At 35.7% G+C, this 20,100-nt stretch overlaps 1 protein-coding gene and 2 long non-coding RNA genes across 3 annotated transcripts; all 3 read left to right on the top strand.

Moving 5' to 3' along the window:
- Positions 1-4,185: 4,185 nt before the first annotated feature.
- On the top strand, positions 4,186-5,903 carry LOC126630335 (uncharacterized). Its single transcript, XR_007625954.1, has 2 exons — positions 4,186-4,362; positions 5,768-5,903. It is a non-coding gene; the product is annotated as an uncharacterized LOC126630335 (long non-coding RNA).
- Positions 5,904-7,310: 1,407 nt separating this feature from the next.
- Positions 7,311-8,023, top strand: LOC126630255 (uncharacterized). Its single transcript, XM_050300355.1, has 3 exons — positions 7,311-7,628; positions 7,772-7,849; positions 7,910-8,023. The coding sequence occupies exons 1-3, from the start codon at positions 7,311-7,313 to the stop codon at positions 8,021-8,023; spliced, it is 510 nt and encodes a 169-aa protein (XP_050156312.1).
- A 7,096-nt stretch (positions 8,024-15,119) lies between these two features.
- Positions 15,120-15,978, top strand: LOC126630529 (uncharacterized). Its single transcript, XR_007626026.1, has 2 exons — positions 15,120-15,294; positions 15,500-15,978. It is a non-coding gene; the product is annotated as an uncharacterized LOC126630529 (long non-coding RNA).
- The last annotated feature ends 4,122 nt before the right edge of the window (positions 15,979-20,100 follow it).

Raw genomic sequence — 20,100 nt, forward strand, 5'->3', positions numbered from 1 at the left:
GACGAATAGAATGGTACATTTCTTGATGGCTAATTCTCCGTGGTTTGGCCGAAAACCGGCTTGAAAGTGGCTGTCTTGGTCTTAAGTTAGCCACTTTCGAGCCATTTTTTGGCCAAATAATAGTGAATTAGCCATCAAGAAAGGTACCGTTCTCTTTTTTCTCATTGAGAAGTATGATTTTCATTTTTGAATCACTCTATTTCATTGAGTATTGAAGAAGTTATGAACGTTTAAAATTTACCCAGTTTCCAGCGAGTTTTCCGGTTTTCCTGCTGACCAGTCACATTTCAGGCTATTTTCCGGCCATCTATGACAACTATTGGGCTTACAAATAGGTATAATCTTGTTCTACACTTTCCTATCTTCATTTTGATATAATATGGGTTGAATTTGGTTAAGAAACAATTGAGTTACGAAGCTTTGAAAATTGCCCAAACTTCCGGCCAAGAGCTCTGGAACACTTAACCGAGTTTTTAACGGAATGACTAAAATAATGGATGGTGGACAATCTCAGAGACCATTTCTATTGATTTTCAATCTCAAGGACCAAAATGATGTGTTATGCAAATCTCAGGGACCATTTTGGCTATAAAACCTTACATATATAATTTGTTTCAATAATCAACAATTCTGTTAGTCATGCAACATTTATATATGTTGGAAGAATTCCAACAATATATGATATTTTGTAATACATGATACGACTAGTAGTGCATGAACTTCATCTCAATTAAAGATACATTTCAATGGATGTTATACACATATATGGTAATTATAACATTAATCGTAATCATACACAAAATGGACAGTAAGGAATTTAATTCAGCCATGATTTTTGTGAGAATATCCAATCTTACAATATGCAAATCTAACTCATTGATTTGCAAATCAGTTTAATACGTAACCCGTTAAAATTTACGAAAAGAAAAGTTTCTTCACACATTTATGAGTTATTCACGATAAAAAATGACTTATTACATGTAAGGAACAATTACCAGATGGCGTATGATGGGCAGCAGGAGGGTATCCAGCTGGTGGGTACGCTTGGGGACGGTAGGCTTGAGGAGGAGGGTTGAGGCCTGCTGAGGTGGAGGTGGATAACCCACCTTAGTTTAAGGACACGGTGGCGGCCTTACCGCCGATGATTCTCCAATCAATATATAACATCTGTGACGCGGCAGTTTCCATAAACACAAAACATTGCACGCGGCAGCACTGATTCGGAAGAAGAAGATGAATGATGCTGAATTGGAGGCGGTTTAATTTTCTTATAACATTTGTGTTAATTAGACGTGAATTTGACTAATTGATCAAGAACATACGCAGCAGGCCCGCAACGCATCAAAGCTCCTCACCGACGCGTAGTCTTCGTTGTCGCCTTCATAAAGATGAGTTTATTGCTCAGCTCATCGGCGCCGGCAGTGGCTGTGTGCAATAGCGGATTTAAGAATTATTTGGTGAGTGGGTAAGATAAAATCATTATTATGAAATCAAATGCTTAATTTTTTTTTTGTTACCTACATAAAGCTGTATACTAATAAACCTAAAAGTAAATTTTGAACTATGTGTTTGTGTCGTGTTTTCCGTGTTTGTGTCATACCCGATATCTTAACGGGGGGCGTGTCGTGTAACACCCGTTAAAATAAACGGGTAAAATGACCTGACCCGAAATTGGCCCCATAATATTAACAGGTAATGTAACCCTACCCGTTAAGGAAAATATATTTTAAACCAATAAATAATCAAATGAAAAATATAATACTAAATAAGTATATAATACCATATTGTCACATCCAAAACATAAAAATGCATTTTTTAAAAGTATATTTTCGCTTACCTAAATTGATCAAATGGTAAAATTGGAAAATATTGGAATAGAGAAGGGATTTTTTCGTCCAAACAAGCTCTAATAATATAAGTGAAATAGAATCCAACGATACAAATTTACTCTCATTTATCTTACGACTGTTATTTAAGTAAAGTCTTTAATAGTTTTTTAATTAATGTAGAAGTGTAAAAAATATAGAAAAATATATATAAACGCTTGTAATGACAAACTTTACAACTTTCATGAAGAGCTTAACTTCGAAATTCGCCATTATAATCATATAAATCATAAATCAAAATTTAAACATTGATTGTTGTTTACATTTACGCTTCATTGTTCTCATCAAATTTTGTTTTTTTTCTTCTTCATATTTTCTTTTTTGAAAACATGATCTATCAGAGAATGTAGGAAGATGAATGGTTTGGATCGTTGATATTATATTCAAAGTTTTACGGTTAGTGAAAATATTACTCGATGTTTATAATGTTTCTACAAACTATATGACATCGACTCATATTTCAGTTAACTGTAAATATTGAAAAGTGGTATCAAAGATCTGAACTGTTCATCTTCTTACATCTGCCAGATGATCATGTTTTCCAAAAAGAAAAATTTTAAAATGAAATTCAGTCAGAGGAATAAAACGTAAATGACAATCGATGGTTAAATAAAAATCAAGGTTTATGGATTATAGTGTTGGATTTCAAAGCTAACCCCTTCATAAAAGTTGTAAAGCTTGTCACTATGAGTGATTGTAATTTTTTTTTTACATTTTTTACACTTCTGCAATAATTATTATTAATTTTTCCCTCAAATAAAAAACATTATTCATGAGGGTTTGGAGGATTTTAAAAATCTAAACAATAATGTAAGTGTAACCATTATCTACTCGTGGATGAATAATGATGAATCACAAGTGTTTATATATTCTTTCACATTTTTCATACTTGTATGTATGTCTTCTTAGTTCTTGCTATACAAATACTATACTAGTTTATTTTAATTTTGGACAACAACATGTTAAGTAAAATTTATCCTAGTAATGATAATAAGGAACTCTCATAATAAAAATAAATAATGACTAAAACGTTTTTTTTAACTTATATAGAATAATAATACAAAACTATATATTTAATATAGAATATATTGTATATATTAATATGACTATTGTATTTTATAATAAATCTTTTGGTAATTAAACTTTAAAATTATCAAAATAAGTTTTTTCTTAACGGGTTGAAACGGGTTACCCACGTGCTTGATAAGCTCATATTTATATATATTTTACATCAAATTCACTTGTCTTTTCTTAGTTAGTTCCTTATATTTTGAGCTAATTACTTTGTTTTTGTGTTTTCTAGGATTTGTCAAGCAAAGAAAAGAAAAATAGCACAAGTGGGATTTTAAGTAACAAATTCGTCAAAACTGGCTGTGCAGGTCAGCTGACTTTGGAAGAAAGTTGTTAACAGATCAAAATGAATTAGAGAATGACCTTATATGCTTGGAAAGCTACGGATGTCTATTTTCTGGAGCATTTCGCGGATTGTTAATATCATTTTTGTAGAAGAAGTTATGGCCGTTTTAACACTGAAAGGTTCACAAGAGACTGAGCAGTTTGTAACTGCAATGAAAGCAATAAACCTAATAAATCTAGCAGCCAAAACTGATGCAGCCAAGAACAAGCCAACTGACACCTATTCAAATATCAGAGGAAATGAAAATAAAGATGAGGATTAAGTGGGAGTAATTAGCATAAAGGCTACCCAAAGAGTTACAATTATTTTACCATTTCCTCTCACTTATTGCCATCACTAAATGGCTGTTAGTGGGTGAGTTAAGGAGAAGAAAATGGGGCAGCAAGTTAAAAAGGGGAAAGGCTGTAGGTTGTAGCGTTGGAAAAAGAAGAGAAAGGAAAAATAAAAAAATAGAAAAGAAAGAGGACAAGGCAGCTTTGCGGAAAGGAAGGAAAGGAAGAAGGAAATTGTAAGATCCCGTATTTAATGTGTATACATATGTACATATACGTATGTATTTATATGTATGTATTTATATGTACATGTACGTATGCATTTATATGTATGTATATATAATTAGTTTGTTTTGACTGACCCACCTGGCCACTTAGAAGCCAACACAAATATTTTGAATGAGATTGCCATCTCTTCTTGCGGTCTATGACTTAAGACCACGTGTTCTCACCTGAATTAGTTGCTATCTTCTTTCTCCTCAGTGCCTACAGCTAGCTTAACAGCTGTGGTTAGCCGCCAACTTCAACCAATAAGGGGCTTTGTAGTTTCCGTTTAGTAGCCTATAAATAGGAGATCAACTCCATTGTTTTCGAACACAAGCTAGCATGCAATGCATGCTTTGCAGCTCATGTGGTTGTGTTTGTATATATATATGTTGAGAGAGAGAGAGAGGAGAGAAGAGAAGACAAATAGGAGGAAGGGATTAAGAAATCAAATAGAATCAGAGAGAAGGGTGCTGAATTATTCGTATTTATCTTCCTGCTTGGGATGTCAGCCTGCAGCAGGGTAATGATTCGCAGCTCTCTTTGTTCTTTGCTTAGCTATTTTATGTAGTAAATCGTTGTCTTTCATGGTTGCTTTTAGGCAGAAACTGCAAAACAAGTTTTATATGCAAGGGTTTTATATAATGCTACCTATTTGATGCAAAACTATTCTATATAACGTATACCTATTTTTACAACTACAGCCTTTTGATTTCAAGTATGGTATGATCAGTTTGTTCACTATATAGTACTGGATAATGCAAAGCCTGTTTTGATTGAAAGTGTTGGTCTATTTGTAATACCCTTATAAAACGACTTTTACAATTCCAACTCGGTTGGAGTATTATTTTGTAAAATAGTTCATACTGATACATACCAGGAAAATATATATGTATATATGTATAATATGACAAAGCTTTTATGCAATTATATAAGCCAAAGTGTTTTGAGGAACTTGTATTATACAGTGAGCTATATATATATATATTGCTTATTTCCTAAATCCTTTTACATTCAAACGCCTTCTATTGCAGTTGCATTATTTCATATCGACCAAAATGACTTTTGAATCAAGTGGTGTTAGATTAGTAATACCAAGTAGTCCAACTAGGGTTACATTTGTTATGCATTTTAGTGATTTGCTTGTACTTGTGAAATAGGAATTGATCACAATAGTGGTGCACTCTTGTAATAGAGAGTTGTGCAATGCTTTGGAGTCCAGGTAGGGGAAATACGGCAGACCTTTATAGATGTTGATTCTATTAAATCTCGTGAAGTACTATATTTGTGTTGGTTGATTAATGTGGTTGGACATTGTTTGGATTATTGCTTCAGTTGGTTGTTTACTTGTTAGTACTACTGGAATGTTATTCGTTGAGATATATATTGTGACATGGAGATATATTGTGACATGTGAAAGATGTAATAACGTTGCTTGTGCATCACTCATGTGTCAGAAGTGGTTGGAACTTTGTAGGTGAGAAGGAATTGGAAATGAGGGTAGTTGGAAATGATCTTTTGTGTAGTTGAGCCAAACTCTTAGCAGGTACCAGGTCTCAGGTGAGCTCACAGTGCACATATTCTTTAAGGGTAATTCGGGACTGGCGACGAAGAGTTTAGGCAAGATGACTAACAAAAGGGGAAATTGGGATGATTGAGTTACAGGGGGTTAATTTGTATAATAAAACATTTGAACCACCACTGCAGAGGTAAAATGCACGGTATGGGACGTGCAGGTCCGCGTGTTTTATTATATGAATTAACGGGTAGAGATGAAGAGTATTGTATCACACTCATGCATTGTTGATGATAATGATTTGGCACTTGATTACATGATTTTATGACACTTAATTTAATATTGTCAATTTACTGTAATAAGGTTATGTCCCTACTGAGCTATTAAAGCTCACCCCTCTATTGTTATGCAGGTTCATGAACTAAACAATCTAAGAGGGTAGACGGGATGAGATCAGATTAAGTGTGAGGATAGAATTTTGTATTTATTTATTTTAGCCTTGTAAAGAATTATTGAGTTATTTTAAATAAGAAGAGTTTATTTTCCAACCTGTGTCAATTTCCTTTTCTTTATTTTTAGTTTTTAGTTCACGTTTCGGATTCGGGTTCAAGTTTTTACTACCAACCCCGGGTCTGGGGCGTGACAGAAATCTTGGCATTCTCTTCTCTCGGTTTTATCTTCTAAAACTCATGTCTTTCTTTTGGTTTTATTTGATAATAATGTGTAACTAAATTTTTAGTAGTTAGGGGCTGTTTTGAAGCCCCGAATATGATTGCAAGTTTGTTATGACATTTTGTTTGAATTATTTTTATGAATTGATGAAAATTAATTCACTACTAGTCTCATTGATGAATTCTTTATGTGTTTTCTACGGATGCATACTTAGTAAGCATATCTAGGATTCTAATGCTATGAATATGTGTGTGCCTGCCCTTGTCGAATGATGACCTACATATGTTCTAGAGTAGTACTTGTTAATTGCGATTAACATGTGAACTAATTTGTAGGATAAGTAAGACAACGTCAGTACTTACGATGCCTTGTGATGACTCAAACTCTTTTTGTTCTTAATGATTTATATTTGTTAAATCTATGAACATGCCATTCTAGATTGCATGCTAGGGACTAAGTTAAGTTGAAAATGCCATTCTCTTAACATACTACATAAGAAAGAGTAATATGTTGAGTTCTAACATTGAGCCAACTTGAACATCTTCATCCAGAAATAAAAGGAGTTTGAATGAAACATAACATGTTTGCATGATTATTTGGTGGTGGATAGCAATTCCCCTAACTTGTTTTTCTTAATTTGTGAACTACTTAAAATTTGTTTCTGTCCTGTTTTTGTTTGATTTAATTTAAATAGCAAATCAACTCCAAAAATCCCAAAAATTTGTAGAAGTGTAGCTCTATGTGTCTAGTGTCTGGATGTAAAATTTCATAGACTTTAGATTAGTGTAAGTCAGTCTAATAATTATTTTTTGGTGGCTTGTCAGTAGGGACATCAACCAGTTTTTGTGACATTTTAAGTAGTTAGATAAAACAATCTTTTGCGGGAAAGACCCATATTTTCATATGCTACAATTGAAAAATCTTAGTGTTAATAAGGAAAATCAATAGGACATTTGTGTGCTACTTTGTGGTGTGCTTTTAATCCTATCAAATTTTTGGCGCCGTGTCGCCGGGGATTGTTATTTCTAATTACTTATTTTTCTATTGTTTTATTTTCTTGCCTAATTAGTGTTTTTGTTTTTCTTTTTATTCCAGGTACTCTTCGTAGTATATGCATACTCGAAGGTCCAAGAGCATTGATCTAGCTTCCTACGATCCTGAGCTTGAACGACCACTTGCGAAAGCTTCAGAGAAAAATCAAGCAGAAACGTGCATCAGTGTCTTTACCACCATCTTCTCCACCACATTTGAGTTTGGAAGAGGAGGAAGAACCACAAGAAGGCATGGCTGATAACCGTACTTTGAGGGAGTTTGCAATGCCAAATACAGATCAACAACTATTGTGCATCACATATCCAAATGCAGAAGGAGGATTTGAGCTAAAGTCCGGCATGATTCACTACTTGCCTAAGTTCCATGGCTTTTCAACAGAGGATGCCAACAAGCATCTCATGGAGTTTCACGTGGTATGCTCGAGAATGAGACCAACAAATGTTGATGAGGAGCAAGTCAAGTTGAGGGCATTCCCATTTACATTAGAAGCTAAGGCAAATGAGTGGCTTTACAATTTACCTCCGGGATCAATGAACACATGGAACCAGGTGAAGCAAGCATTCTTGGAGCAATATTTTCGGCCACAAAAGCTGCAAGCATAAGGAAAGATATATGTGCAATCCGACAACAACATGGAGAACCCTTTGAAGATTACTATGAGCGATTCACACATTTGGTTGCAAATGCTAAGGCATTATTAAAGAACATTGCTGGCAACACACGACAATTTGGAGGGAGAAATGAGCTACCTCTTAAGAAAGTTAATGAGGTAAGTGCTAATTCTAGTATTGAATTACAATTAGCTAACTTGACTAATCTTGTGCAACAGGTTATGGGGGCTCTAAAACAGGTGTACGGTGTATGTTCAATGATGGGACATGCCACAGACATGTGCCCTTCATTGATGGATCAATGTGGTCTTGAGCAAGCTAATGCGTTATGAGGGTTTTAGGGGCAACAAAGGTAAAAGTATGATCCATACTCCAACAACTATAATGCGGGGTGACGCGATCATCCACACTTAACGTGGAACAATCAAGACAACAGACAACAATCTGTTCCCAACAACTATAACCGTCCACCTGGCTTCTTTCAAGCAAGACCACAGACACCATTTCAGCCTTAACAACACCAAGCTCCAAGTAAGTCTCTTGAGGATTTAATTGCTTCTTTAGCTAACTCTACTCAATCTCATCAACAGAAAACAGACAAAGCAATTGAAAACCTTGAGCGCCAAATGAGTTAGTTAGCAAGTTTGATGGGGCAACAACACCAACTATGAAGGTTGCCTAGCCAGACCGTGGTGAATCCAAATGCGGAGCAGATGAATGTTGTGACTTTAAGGAGTGGAAAAGAAGTTTTTAAGTAGCCAAGGATGCAAAAGAGGACTAGAAAAGATACAAATGAGCAAAGAGAGCTACAAACCAAAAATCTTGAGCAAGATGAGGCTTCAATAGAAACTACAAAGTCTCCTAAAGCTACAGAATTGAACACAAAAGATTCTAATAAGGTAAGTAAAGAAGTTCAAAATTCATTTAACTCATGTGTACCTGTTTCTTTTCCTCATAGGTTTATGAAGTCTAAGAAATAGCAATCTGATAAGGAAATCTTGGATACTTTCCGGAAAGTCCAAGTGAACTTACCTCTTTTAGATGCCATAAAACAAGTGCCTAAGTAAGCAAGGTTCCTTAAAGAGCTTTGTACGAACAAGAGAAGATTCAATGATCAGGAAACTGTGGCATTAATCAGAGGGAAAGTGTTTGGGAGAACATTGTGTGATTTGGGTGCATCCATCAATTTGATGCCATATTCAGTGTATGAATCATTGAACCTTGGAGACTTGAAGGAAACAAAGGTAGTAATCCAGTTGGCAGATCGTTCAAATAGATATCCCAAATGCCTATTGGAGGATGTACTTGTGCAAGTGAATGAACTCATTTTTCCCACTGACTTTTTAGTTCTTGAGATGGAACATGACCCTATGCCTACTGCACTTTCTCTTATATTGGGAAGACCATTCCTTAGAACGGCACGTACGAAGATTGATGTCTACGATGGTACCTTAACCATGGAAAGTGATGGAGAAAACGTCAAGTTCAGAATCTTCAATGCTATGAGGTACCCTAGTGATTTTGAATCTTGTTTGTCTATTGATGTGTTTGACTATTTTGTGCATGATTGTTTTAATCAAGGTGTGGGATAAGATAATTTAGAGAAGGCATTAGTGCATAGCATTACACATGGAAATCTTAATTATTACGAGCACATTGAAGAAGAATTAATCCAAACAGTGGCCGCTCTTGAGTCTCTTTCACCAATTCGTGGTAAGTTTTCTTCCTATTTTATTTCTCTTCCTACTTCTAATGAAAAAACTCTTCCTTCTGTGATTCAGGCACCCAAATTGGAGCTTAAACCGATTCCTGAACATTTGAAGTACGCATTTTTGGGAAATGATGAAACATTACTAGCCATCATATCATCACAACTCACAGCAGAAAAGAGGGAGAAACTGATCCGGGTACTGAAGGATCACAAACTGTCATAGCTTGGAGTATTGCAGATATCAAAGGTACAAATCCAGCTACATGTATGCATAGGATTCTGTTGGAGGAAAGTGCAAAACCAACAAGGGAAGCTTAACGTCGTTTGAACCCACTCATGATAGAGGTCGTTAAGAAAGAGGTTATCAAACTTCTTGATGTTGGCATCATATATCCTATCTCAAACAGTAAGTGGGTGAGCCCCGTTCAAGTAGTTCTGAATCGATCTGGAGTCACAGTTGTTAAGAATGAAGCTAATGAGCTAGTGCCTACACGTGTGCAAAATAGTTGGAGAGTCTGTACAGACTATCGGAAGATAAACAGCACCACACGCAAGGATCACTTTCCAGTCCTATTCATTGATCAAATGTTAGAAATGTTAGTTAGTCATTCTCATTATTGCTTTCTTGATGGCTATTTTGGATATAATCAGATTGCAGTTGCTCTGAAGGATTAAGAAAAGATGACTTCCACATGTCCGTTGGGCATATTTGCATACTGAAGGATGCCGTTTGGACTTTGCAACGCCCCCGCCACACTTCAAAGGTGTATGGTAAGTATCTTTTCTGATATGATTGAGAAAATAATTGAAATGTTCATGGATGATTTTTCAGTTTATGGTGATTCTTTTGATACATGTCTACATAATTTGTCTCTAGTTTTAAAAAGTTGCCAAGAAACTAATCTGGTCTTAAATTGGGAAAAATGTCATTTCATGGTTTCACATGGATTAGTTCTTAGGCATATCATATCTGAAAATGGAATTGAATTTGATAAATCTGAACTTGTTAGTTCTTTACCCCTCCCTACTACTGTCAGGGAGGTTCGTTTTTTTCTTGGACATGCAGGTTTCTACCGTATATTTATGAAGGACTTCTCAATGATTTCTATACCCTTGTGCTGTTTGCTTCAAAAAGATGTAACATTTGATTTGAATGAATATTGTGTGATAGCATTCAACAAGCTTAATGAGTTGTTATCCACGGCTCATGTGATCATGCCACCAGATTAGAGTTTACCTTTTGAGTTGATATGCGATGCTTCAGACTATGCCGTCGGTGTAGTTCTAGGGCAGCATGTTAACAAAGTGCCACATGTCATCTATTATGCATCTCAAACACTCAATGATGCACAGTTGAATTATTCAGCAACAGAGAATGAGCTTTTAGCTGTTGTATTTGCTTTAGAAAAATTTAGATCTTATCTGATTGGAACTAAAGTTACTGTATTTTCTGACCATGCAACTTTGAAGTATCTACTCACAAAAAAATATGCAAAACCGCGACTTATTCGATGGATACTTCTACTTCAAGATTTTGACTTGGAGATCAAGGATAAGAAAGGGAGTGAGAATGTTGTAGCAGATCATCTTAGCAGACTTGTGCATTCAAACATAGAGGAAGATCTCATCCCTTTACGTGAGAGTTTTCCAGATGAGCAATTGTTTTCATTAAAGGCTACTGACCTTTGGTATGCAGATATTATCAATTACAAGGTCACTAAAAAGATTCCGGATGATTTTACACGTGCTTAGAAAGATAACCTTGTCAAAATCGCCAAATACTACGAGTGAGGTGATCCTTATTTGTGGAAATATTGCCCTGATCAATTGATTAGAAGGTGTGTCCCCGAATCTGAGTTTAAATCTATTCTAACTTGTTGTCATTCTTATGCATGTGGCGGCCATTTTGGAGCAAAGAGGACAGCTCTTAAGGTGTTAGAGAGTGGTTTTTATTGAAATAGTTTGTTTAAGGATGCGTACGAGTTTTGTACAACATGTGATCGTTGTCAACAAACAGGTAACTTGGGCCCAAGAAATCAAATGCCACAAACCCCTATTTTGATTGTTGAGATCTTTGATGTGTGGGGCATTAATTTCATGGGACCTTTTCCATCTTCTAATGGTTTTCTTTACATTTTATTGGTTGTGGATTATGTTTCTAAGTGGGTGGAAGCAAAAGCCACCAAAACTAATGATTCAAGAGTTGTTTCAGATTTTATTAAGACTAACATCTTTGCAAGATTTGGAATACCTAGAGCAATCATCAGTGATGGAGGGAGTCACTTTTGCAATAGAACATTTGAAGAGTTGCTTAGGAAGTACAATGTCACACATAAGGTGTCTACACCTTATCATCCACAAACTAGTGGTCAAGTAGAAGTATCAAACCGTGAGGTGAAGCAAATTTTGGAGAAAACTGTGAGTCCTAGTAGGAAGGATTGGAGCATGCGCTTAAACGATGCATTGTGGGTGTATAGGACTACCTATAAGACTCATATTGGAATGTCCTCATTTCGGTTAGTTTATGGGAAACCATGCCGTCTTCCAGTAGAGTTAGAACACAAAGCTTATTGGGCGATCAAAGCCTACACCATGGACATAAGTGTTGCCGAACAGCATAGAAAACTCCAATTGAATGAGTTAGACGAAATCCGGAATGATGCATATGAGTTGAATATACAAGGAGAAATCAAAGGCATTTCATGACAAGATGATCTTAAGGAAGAGCTTTGTCATTGGACAAAAAGTTCTTCTATTTAATTCTCGCATTCGGTTATTTCTAGGTAAGCTTCGTTCTTGATGGGTTGGTCCATTTGTTATAATTAATATTTTTCCTCTTGGTGCAGTGGAAATCCAAAGTGCAAAGACCGGAAACATGTTCAAAGTGAATGGACATAGACTCAAGCCATATTACGAGTCTTTTGCGGAGCATGATGTGGAGGTTGTACCCCTCCAAGAACCATCTCCCTTTGGATGATTACTCTTGGTACCGTCCGGCTGCGGACGTAAAAGCAAGCGCTTATTGGGAGACAACCCAATATTTCTATTCATTGTCTTTTTATGTCATTTTCAATTTTCCATTTGTTTTTGTTTTCTGAATTTTCTTGCATGCTAAACTGAATTATTCCTTTTCTTTGTAGGAAAATTTGATCGTGTCCACCATTAGAGTTGATTGCAGAATTGGAGTTTGGGGTTCATCGCTTGATTTTTCTGCAAATTGGGGAAGTTTTCAGTCTAAATGCTTTATTTTGTTTCTTATTATTTTATTTTATTTTTATTTTATGCATTATTGTGTTTTTTTTTTTTAACATTGGGGACAATGTCCAGTTTAATTTTGGGGGTAAGGATTAAAAAATGACCAAATTGAAAATTTTCGTCCCTTCGACTAAGAACTTGTTTGACTTGTTTTTGTTTTCTTAATTAGTTTTGTTTACTCTAAAAAAAAACCCAAAAAAAAAAAAACATTCAGAAAATTTGAAAATCTAAGAATAGTCTTATTTTCTTTATTGTTTTGAATTAGATTTTTGTTAGTTTCCTGACCCAATGATATAATTGGATTGAATTTGAACCATGGTGATCAAGAACTTAGTAAGCATGTGTTGTGTGAAATTCCTTATTCTCTTGTTAGGCTTGTACATGTTTAATCATCTGTGAAAAACCAAATCCACATAGCCTTGTTGATGTGAAACTAAAGTATGACTTAAAGCCTCGCATGTGAATATAGTGACCATATACAACCTATGTGAGTTTTTGAGCCTATGAAAGTGTGTGCATTTTTCATACACTCATATTCTTTCATGTGTGATGAACTTATGTGACTTACATCTCTAGAACTTGCGTAATGATCTTTCGAAATGTTTGTGATTTGATTACATGAACTTGAAAAGGATAGAGGCATTAGGTTTATCACCATGGCCCAAATAAGCATGTTTCCTAAAGAAAAATGATATCATTAGATTGCCAATTTGAGGCGTATATTTTGAGCCTTTTATTTCTTATCACCAGATATGTCTACCCTTATACCTTAAACATTTTTCCTTACCCTTTCCAAGCTAGCTAGTAAGCAATGTGAGATTGTGAGAAATGTTTGTGAAGTACTTTGAAGGAGTTTGGTAAAAGAATAAGTGTGGGGGTATTTCATGTTTGTATTTAGTTATGTGCAAAATTGGTTCAAAAAAAAAAAAAAAAAGAAAAGAAAAGAAAAATTGTATGCAAAGCAAATAAAAAGTTTTTAATTTAGGGGTGTGGTTGGAGGTAACTACATAAGAAAGAGTAAGAGGTTGAGTTCTAACATTGAGCCAACTTGAGCATCTTCATCCAGAAATAAAAGGAGTTTGAATGAAACATAACATGTTTGCATGATTATTTGGTGGTGGATAGCAATTCCCCTAACTCGTTTTTCTTAATTTGTGAACTACTTAAAATTTGTTTCTATCCTGTTTTTGTTCGATTTAATTTAAATATCAAATCAACTCCAAAAATCCCAAAAATTTGTAGAAGTGTAGGACTATGTGTCTAGTATCTACATATAAAATTTCGTAGACTTTAGATTAGTGTAAGTTGGTCTAATAATTATTGTTTTGGTGGATGGTCAGTAGGGACATCAACCAGTTTTTGTGACATTTTAAGTAATTAGATAAAATAATCTTCTGAGAGAAAGACCCTTATTTTCATATGCTACAATTGAAAAATCTTAGTGCTAATAAGGAAAATCAATAGGATATTTGTGTGCTACTTTGTGGTGTGCTTTTAATCCTATCAGTGCTACCCGCGTGTATACCCGTTAAGAACCCATTATTAATGGATAACCTTATAATGACCCGATTAGTTATCGTGTTGACTCGAAACATGTTATTTTCGTGTCAGAAATTGTCGAGTTTAAGAAATTATAACTCTGCATAACTCAAGTTTCAACTAGATTTAACAAAGAAATCATTTAAATTTGCAATAAAAAGAAAACATATATCATCAATCTTCAATCATATTCAACTTAGCAAATAAAAAGAAGAAAAAGAACCTATTGAAGTTGTGCCCTTCAATCCTTAATATAATTGAAATCCTTTGTTATTTCATCTGAATCAACATTTTTAGCAAGCTTTTTTTTTTTTTAATGTAGACAACCATCGAGTCTGCTAGAAACCCACTCTCTATCTTGTTGCGAAGTCTTGTTTTAATAAGATTTATTGCTGAAAAAGCTCGTTTAGTACTTGTTGTAGAAATGGGTAGAGTCAATACAAGTCAAATTGACCTATCAATCAAATAATACCTTTAGAACCTCTTCAATAGATGCAGAAGGTGTATCGCTCTCTAATTTATCATCATTATCTCTTTTTCTAAAAAATTAATTGATAGTTCTAAATCTTTTAATTAGACAAACAGTTGGACCCAGTGGCGAAGCTACAGAGGAGCAATGAAGGGCAGCCGCCCCTCCTCTCGCAGAAAATCAAGCCCAAAAGCGGTGGTTCCGCCCTTCTGGTCCTGTCGGAAGTTATGGCAACTTATGGTTTTCTGGGTTGCTGTTGCTGCGAACAGTTGCGCTGTGCAGCAATGTTCTAAATTTTTTTTTTTCTGAAAACCCTTAAACAAAATGACACCGTTTACTGTAGTGATTAAAAAAATTAAAATATTCTTTAACTAAAATGACGCTGTTTCGTTTAGTGATTGAAAAAAAAAATTAATTAAAGGGGGAACGACTTGTCCCCACTTACCTCCACCCTCACTCCCCCGTTCAGTCCCTTTCCCTTTTGAAAACCAGTGAGCCCAGAGTTGTGTGTGCCCCCAAATCCCAGGCACACTATTCAACCCCCCTAAATCCCAGCCGTGTCTGCTCTAATCAACTGTTTTGACCACACATCCCACAAACATGTTTGATCCATCTCTTTACTCAAACAGGTAATTCTTTAACTTTTTATGGGTTTTGAAGATTTATGTTTTTTCTAATGGGTGTAAAGAAAAATTGAATTCTGGGTTGTTTTAATTGTGTTTGGATTCTGTTTCTCAAAACCATAGTTTTATTTAATTGATAATTGAATATGAATAGGAAAGATTGTATTTTGTTTGCTGAATGAAAAATAACATAAGGACTCTTTTTTGAAAGGGACAAATATTAATGTTGAAAACACCAATATGAAGTCCTTAGGAATTGGATTAGCTGAATTTGGAATTTCGCAGCAATTAGTATAATGGAAATGGTGTGTATTTTTCTTGCAAGATTGTTGCTTGTATTTTGTTAGGTTTGACAATGAAGGTATTGTGGATCTGAAGGTGCCATTGGAACACTTTTCGATGTATCGTGAGTGGCAGGAGGATAATGTCCAAAAGATGAGCAAAAGAGAGTTTTGGTTTCACAAGATTAGTACTGTTTTTGTTGAATAATTTGAGTTGGTTTGAAGAAATAACTCAAGCTTTTTGGGTTAATTCCCTTTTTTCAATGTCATTATGCATCTTGTAGTTTGTCATTATACATCTTGTAGTTTGTCATCATCTACTTGCTTTTTTGGTGCTCTTGTTGGTTAAACAAAACCACTGAATTAGTGGATCATAATTAAATCTGAATCTACGAACTCAATTAAACAACTTCAAGGAGGTAACTAGTTTAAGGATGTCTCATTGAAATTCAATTATTTCTTCAAGTGATCGCCTTTTATCCTTTTACATTTCGCCCCTCCCTCCGATAATTCCTGGCTTCGCCACTGGTTGGACCTAACAAATAGAACAATAATAACACAATTGTATATGATAAAATATACCTAACAAATTTCGAGTACGAATTTTTAAAATTCAAACAATATACAAATAAACAAGATCAGGAAATAAGAATAAAGCAATTGATGAGAAAATTGCAGACTTTAGCGGTTACTGTGCCTTCGAAACAGCCGAAAAACGTGTAAGTTGTTGTTGAAATGAATCTATATATATAAAGGGAGAAGGTCAAATAGGTGAAGCATTTCAAAATGCCAAGAAAGTCCCTTTGTTTTCTTCACAACCAAACCCAAAAAATTTCAAAAAATGAGGATAAACTGGTAAAAAAACAATAACCACACATAAATATGTATTGAAAAACCACCACGTTCGGACGTTTAGTTTTCTGCGTAGCAGTTTCCGTTCAGTTTTCAAACCCCCCATGTTTGCACTCAAAATATACCAATTTTTACTTATTTGGGCTATTTGGGTAAAATGTGGCATTTGGAGGATTAATGAGCAAGAAGACTAACTTTGAAGATATTTAGCTATCAAGTGAAGGGGTTTGACACTATAATATTGTTTCTCCCATTTGTTTGGGTGGTGGAGGTTTGTCAAGCCTTTGTTTAATCAACAAATTGCATGCTTGTAAATGGGTTGGAAGGCAACATACGGATGTGGATGTAGAGAACATGTGAAAGAAGCCAACTTGCTTCTTTTAAATGTTAGTTTATTACAAGTGGGAAGACATGTGATAAAAGCATGTGGTAGAAATGCAAGTTCCCCTTTTAATATTATTTCTCCATGCAAGTTGGCAAGTGAAATACAAACTGCCCAAGTTTCTTTCGGGCAGATGCAGTGTCTTCAGCAGGGGGGTTTCCTCCAGATCTCTATATAAAGGAGTATAAGCACAAGGATTATGGACACTCAATCAAACAAACAAATACAAGCCCAAACTCTGCTCAAAGCCAGATTTGCCTTCAAACGAAGCTGTAGTCAGCCCAAGCCTTCATCCCTTTTGGGATCAGCCCTTACAAAAGCCATCTTTTGTCTAGTTTATTAGCTCTGCTGCTCACTTGCAGTATCGATTTCCTTTGTAGTTTTCATGTACAACTCATCTTCAGTCATTTAATTTACAAGTAATCTACAATATTAGTCATTCACTTTCCTTTGTCATTTACATATTGTTCTATCTCTCCATATAAGTAAAGTCCTTATTTTTAAGGCAAAGAAAGAACCTTGATTTGAGCAACTCCCACTCAAATGATACAATCTCTTAATTTGAAGTCAAAAGGCGCAACCTCAATCATTCAAATCCCGTCTACTAGCGGCATCTAGTAGTGGCACGCCCGCACCCACCAATCTCGTATGTGAAGTAAATCCCCGGCTTGCCCGCAAGGCACCATGGCGGATTTAGGGAGCAAACATATTTTGGCACGCTTGGTGGGATTCCTTATATAGAGTTAGATTATGAACAATCCTTATGTTCATGATTTTTCTCAATATGCTTTTTCGGAGTATGAGGAGGATGATGGTGTTGAAGAGCGCCCAAGCTATGGCTATCATATAGAGCCAACCTATGAGTTGCCAACTTATGGGTACATGGCTGAAGAGTACTTAAGTCCCATGGAACATGATTGTCGGCCAACTCATGGCCATCAAATAAATAATAATCTTGAAGATTGGCCAACTTATGGCTATGATGAAGGTTATTATTGTTTTGAAGACAATCATATTCATGAATATTATGATAGGCCAACAAATGGGTTTGAGTATCAAAAGGCTTCCAATGAGTACATAGAGCCAATATATGAGATGCCAACTCATGATCATCCGGATGAAAAGCTCTACAAAGAGGATGTGGGCAAATTAGAGAAGGTGTCCAAACTCCATGTGGCAAGCATCGAATATGGTGAAGAGGTGACTAAGTGTTTTAGAAAAGTGGAGGAAAGCTATACAACTTTTGGAGAAACTTTGAGAAAGTTGATAGATCAAATGTGTCAAATCCCCTCTACAAAGCACACTCACCCTACTACAACCAAGGAAGAACAAATCATACACGTTGATGAAGGCCAAACAATGGCCCCACCTAATGAAAAATCTATGAAAATAGATATGGTTGTAGAAGACCAAGCCGACATATCGAAACCGATAACGGCTAAGATGGAGCTTGTGGCTATTGTAGGCCAAACACCAACGCTCGGGGGGCTCGAACTCACACCTCATGTGGAGCCTAAAGAAGAAGAAAAAAACTCATACACTCCTCCCCGCCAACACAAGCATGTCATCCAAACTGAGATCTCAAGGAGGACAAAGCTTGGGGTCAAACATGAATGGCCATCTCCTATGATTCCCAAGCTACATGGCATGGCCAATTTAAATGGTGAGTCTGATCTCTCTATACTCAATTTTAAAAAGAGGAAAAGATTTGAGTGTTGAGAGAAGAATAATACTTGAGCAGCCAAATGGCTTCACCCAATTTGCCCGAATAACGTTCTCTTGTGTTATTCTTTTGTACATTTTCTCCAGTACCCTTCTCCTCATTTTCTCTTTCTTTCCTGTCTCTTTCTAGCTCTTTCTGTCCTATCCTCTGCTTTGCCAGAAAAGGCTATGTTTATATATATTATATGTGAAAAAGGGCAATGGAAGTTCTTTGCCCGAATGGGCTTGTCATATTTATATTATATATATATATATATAGTATATTATATTATAATTTTGAGAAAAGACAACAAAGAAAATATAAAAAATTAAAAATCTGGCTTGCTTTTAATTTGTTTTAATTTGCCCGAAAAGGGCTCTCTCTCCTCTTGCTTTTAAAAATCTGGGTACCCTTTTTCACCTTGCCCGAGTGGGCATTTCTGTTGCCCGACTAAGGGCTTTCTTTTTGTTGTCTTGGTTCACCCAAAAAGGCTTTGTCTTTTTGTTCTTTATGTTTTACTGTTTTAGTAGCCTGGCAAGTCTTTCTTTTTATTTGTTTTTATTTCCTCTTGCCCGAAATGGCTGTGTTTTTATTTCTTACTTTCTTGCTGGGGGGCTTTATTCCTCTATTTCTTTGTTTCTTTTCGGGTTAGATGATGTACAGAAAAATAACAAAAAATATAAAGAGTTGGACAGTTTGTGAGTAGTCATTTTCACCTTTCTTTCCATTTTTCTCTTATCCAATGGATGTATTTAGCCCGAACCCAAGAGTTGAAATTAGAAAACCATCCAGTGGCTATACCCAAATTCGTGGAAAGAAGAGCTTCATAAACAGCCAAAATTATGGCTTTCCTGCTGAAAAGCATGTCAGTTTGTTTCTCAATGGCTATTGCAAATGGAGTATGAATATCTTGCCCGACTAGCCTATCTTACCCAAGGAGTGGTTGCCCGATGAAGCTGTAACCTTGCTCGACAGACATGTCATTTTCTCCGTTGGTTTTTATATCATCGTCGTTGCCCGATGGATTGCTAGAAGTTGCAGCCAATCCTGCTTTATTTGTCCTCAAATCATTGGAAGACTTTTACCACCTAGAAGGGCCCAGATGGGCTCAGTTATTCATCAAAGGCTTCTTCAGTACAAGTCTATAAAGCTCTTCAGTTCACGTTCACAAAGACAACGTTGTCCTAACGTGGGAATGATAGCGAGGTATGCCAGATGCAACAATGGTTGGTCCAAGTTTGACACAGGATCAAGAAATCAGTAGATTGTAAGAAGTGCAATCGTTTTTCTCATAATACCCCTTGTGGAACACTACAAGTACACATGGAGGATCTTCCGTAAAAAGAAAAGGGATCAGACATTGAAAGTGGTTTGTCTGCTGAGGTTTATAGTCGCCGACAAATATCTGTTGTTGGTGATAATGTGCCTCCATCGTTTACTTCATCTGCTGGGCTTCCCATCTGAGATTCTTAGTGAGGTACAACAAGAAGTTTTCTCGGCTCCAACTCCAATTCAAGATCAGTCTTAGCCAATTGTTTTTCAAAATACAGATATAGCAGCCATTGCTAAAACTGGTTCCATGAAGACCTTGGAGT

The sequence above is a fragment of the Malus sylvestris genome, chromosome 7, assembly GCF_916048215.2.
Source record: "Malus sylvestris chromosome 7, drMalSylv7.2, whole genome shotgun sequence".
Classification (NCBI taxonomy): domain Eukaryota; kingdom Viridiplantae; phylum Streptophyta; class Magnoliopsida; order Rosales; family Rosaceae; genus Malus; species Malus sylvestris.

Coding starts and splice junctions, on each gene's coding strand:
- LOC126630255 (XM_050300355.1), top strand. CDS start 7,311: ATGGCTGATAACCGTACTTTGAGGGAGTTTGCAATGCCAAATACAGAT. Junction 7,629..7,771: donor CAATGAACACATGGAACCAG/GTGAAGCAAGCA, acceptor GCAAATGCTAAG/GCATTATTAAAGAACATTGC. Junction 7,850..7,909: donor CTCTTAAGAAAGTTAATGAG/GTAAGTGCTAAT, acceptor CTTGTGCAACAG/GTTATGGGGGCTCTAAAACA.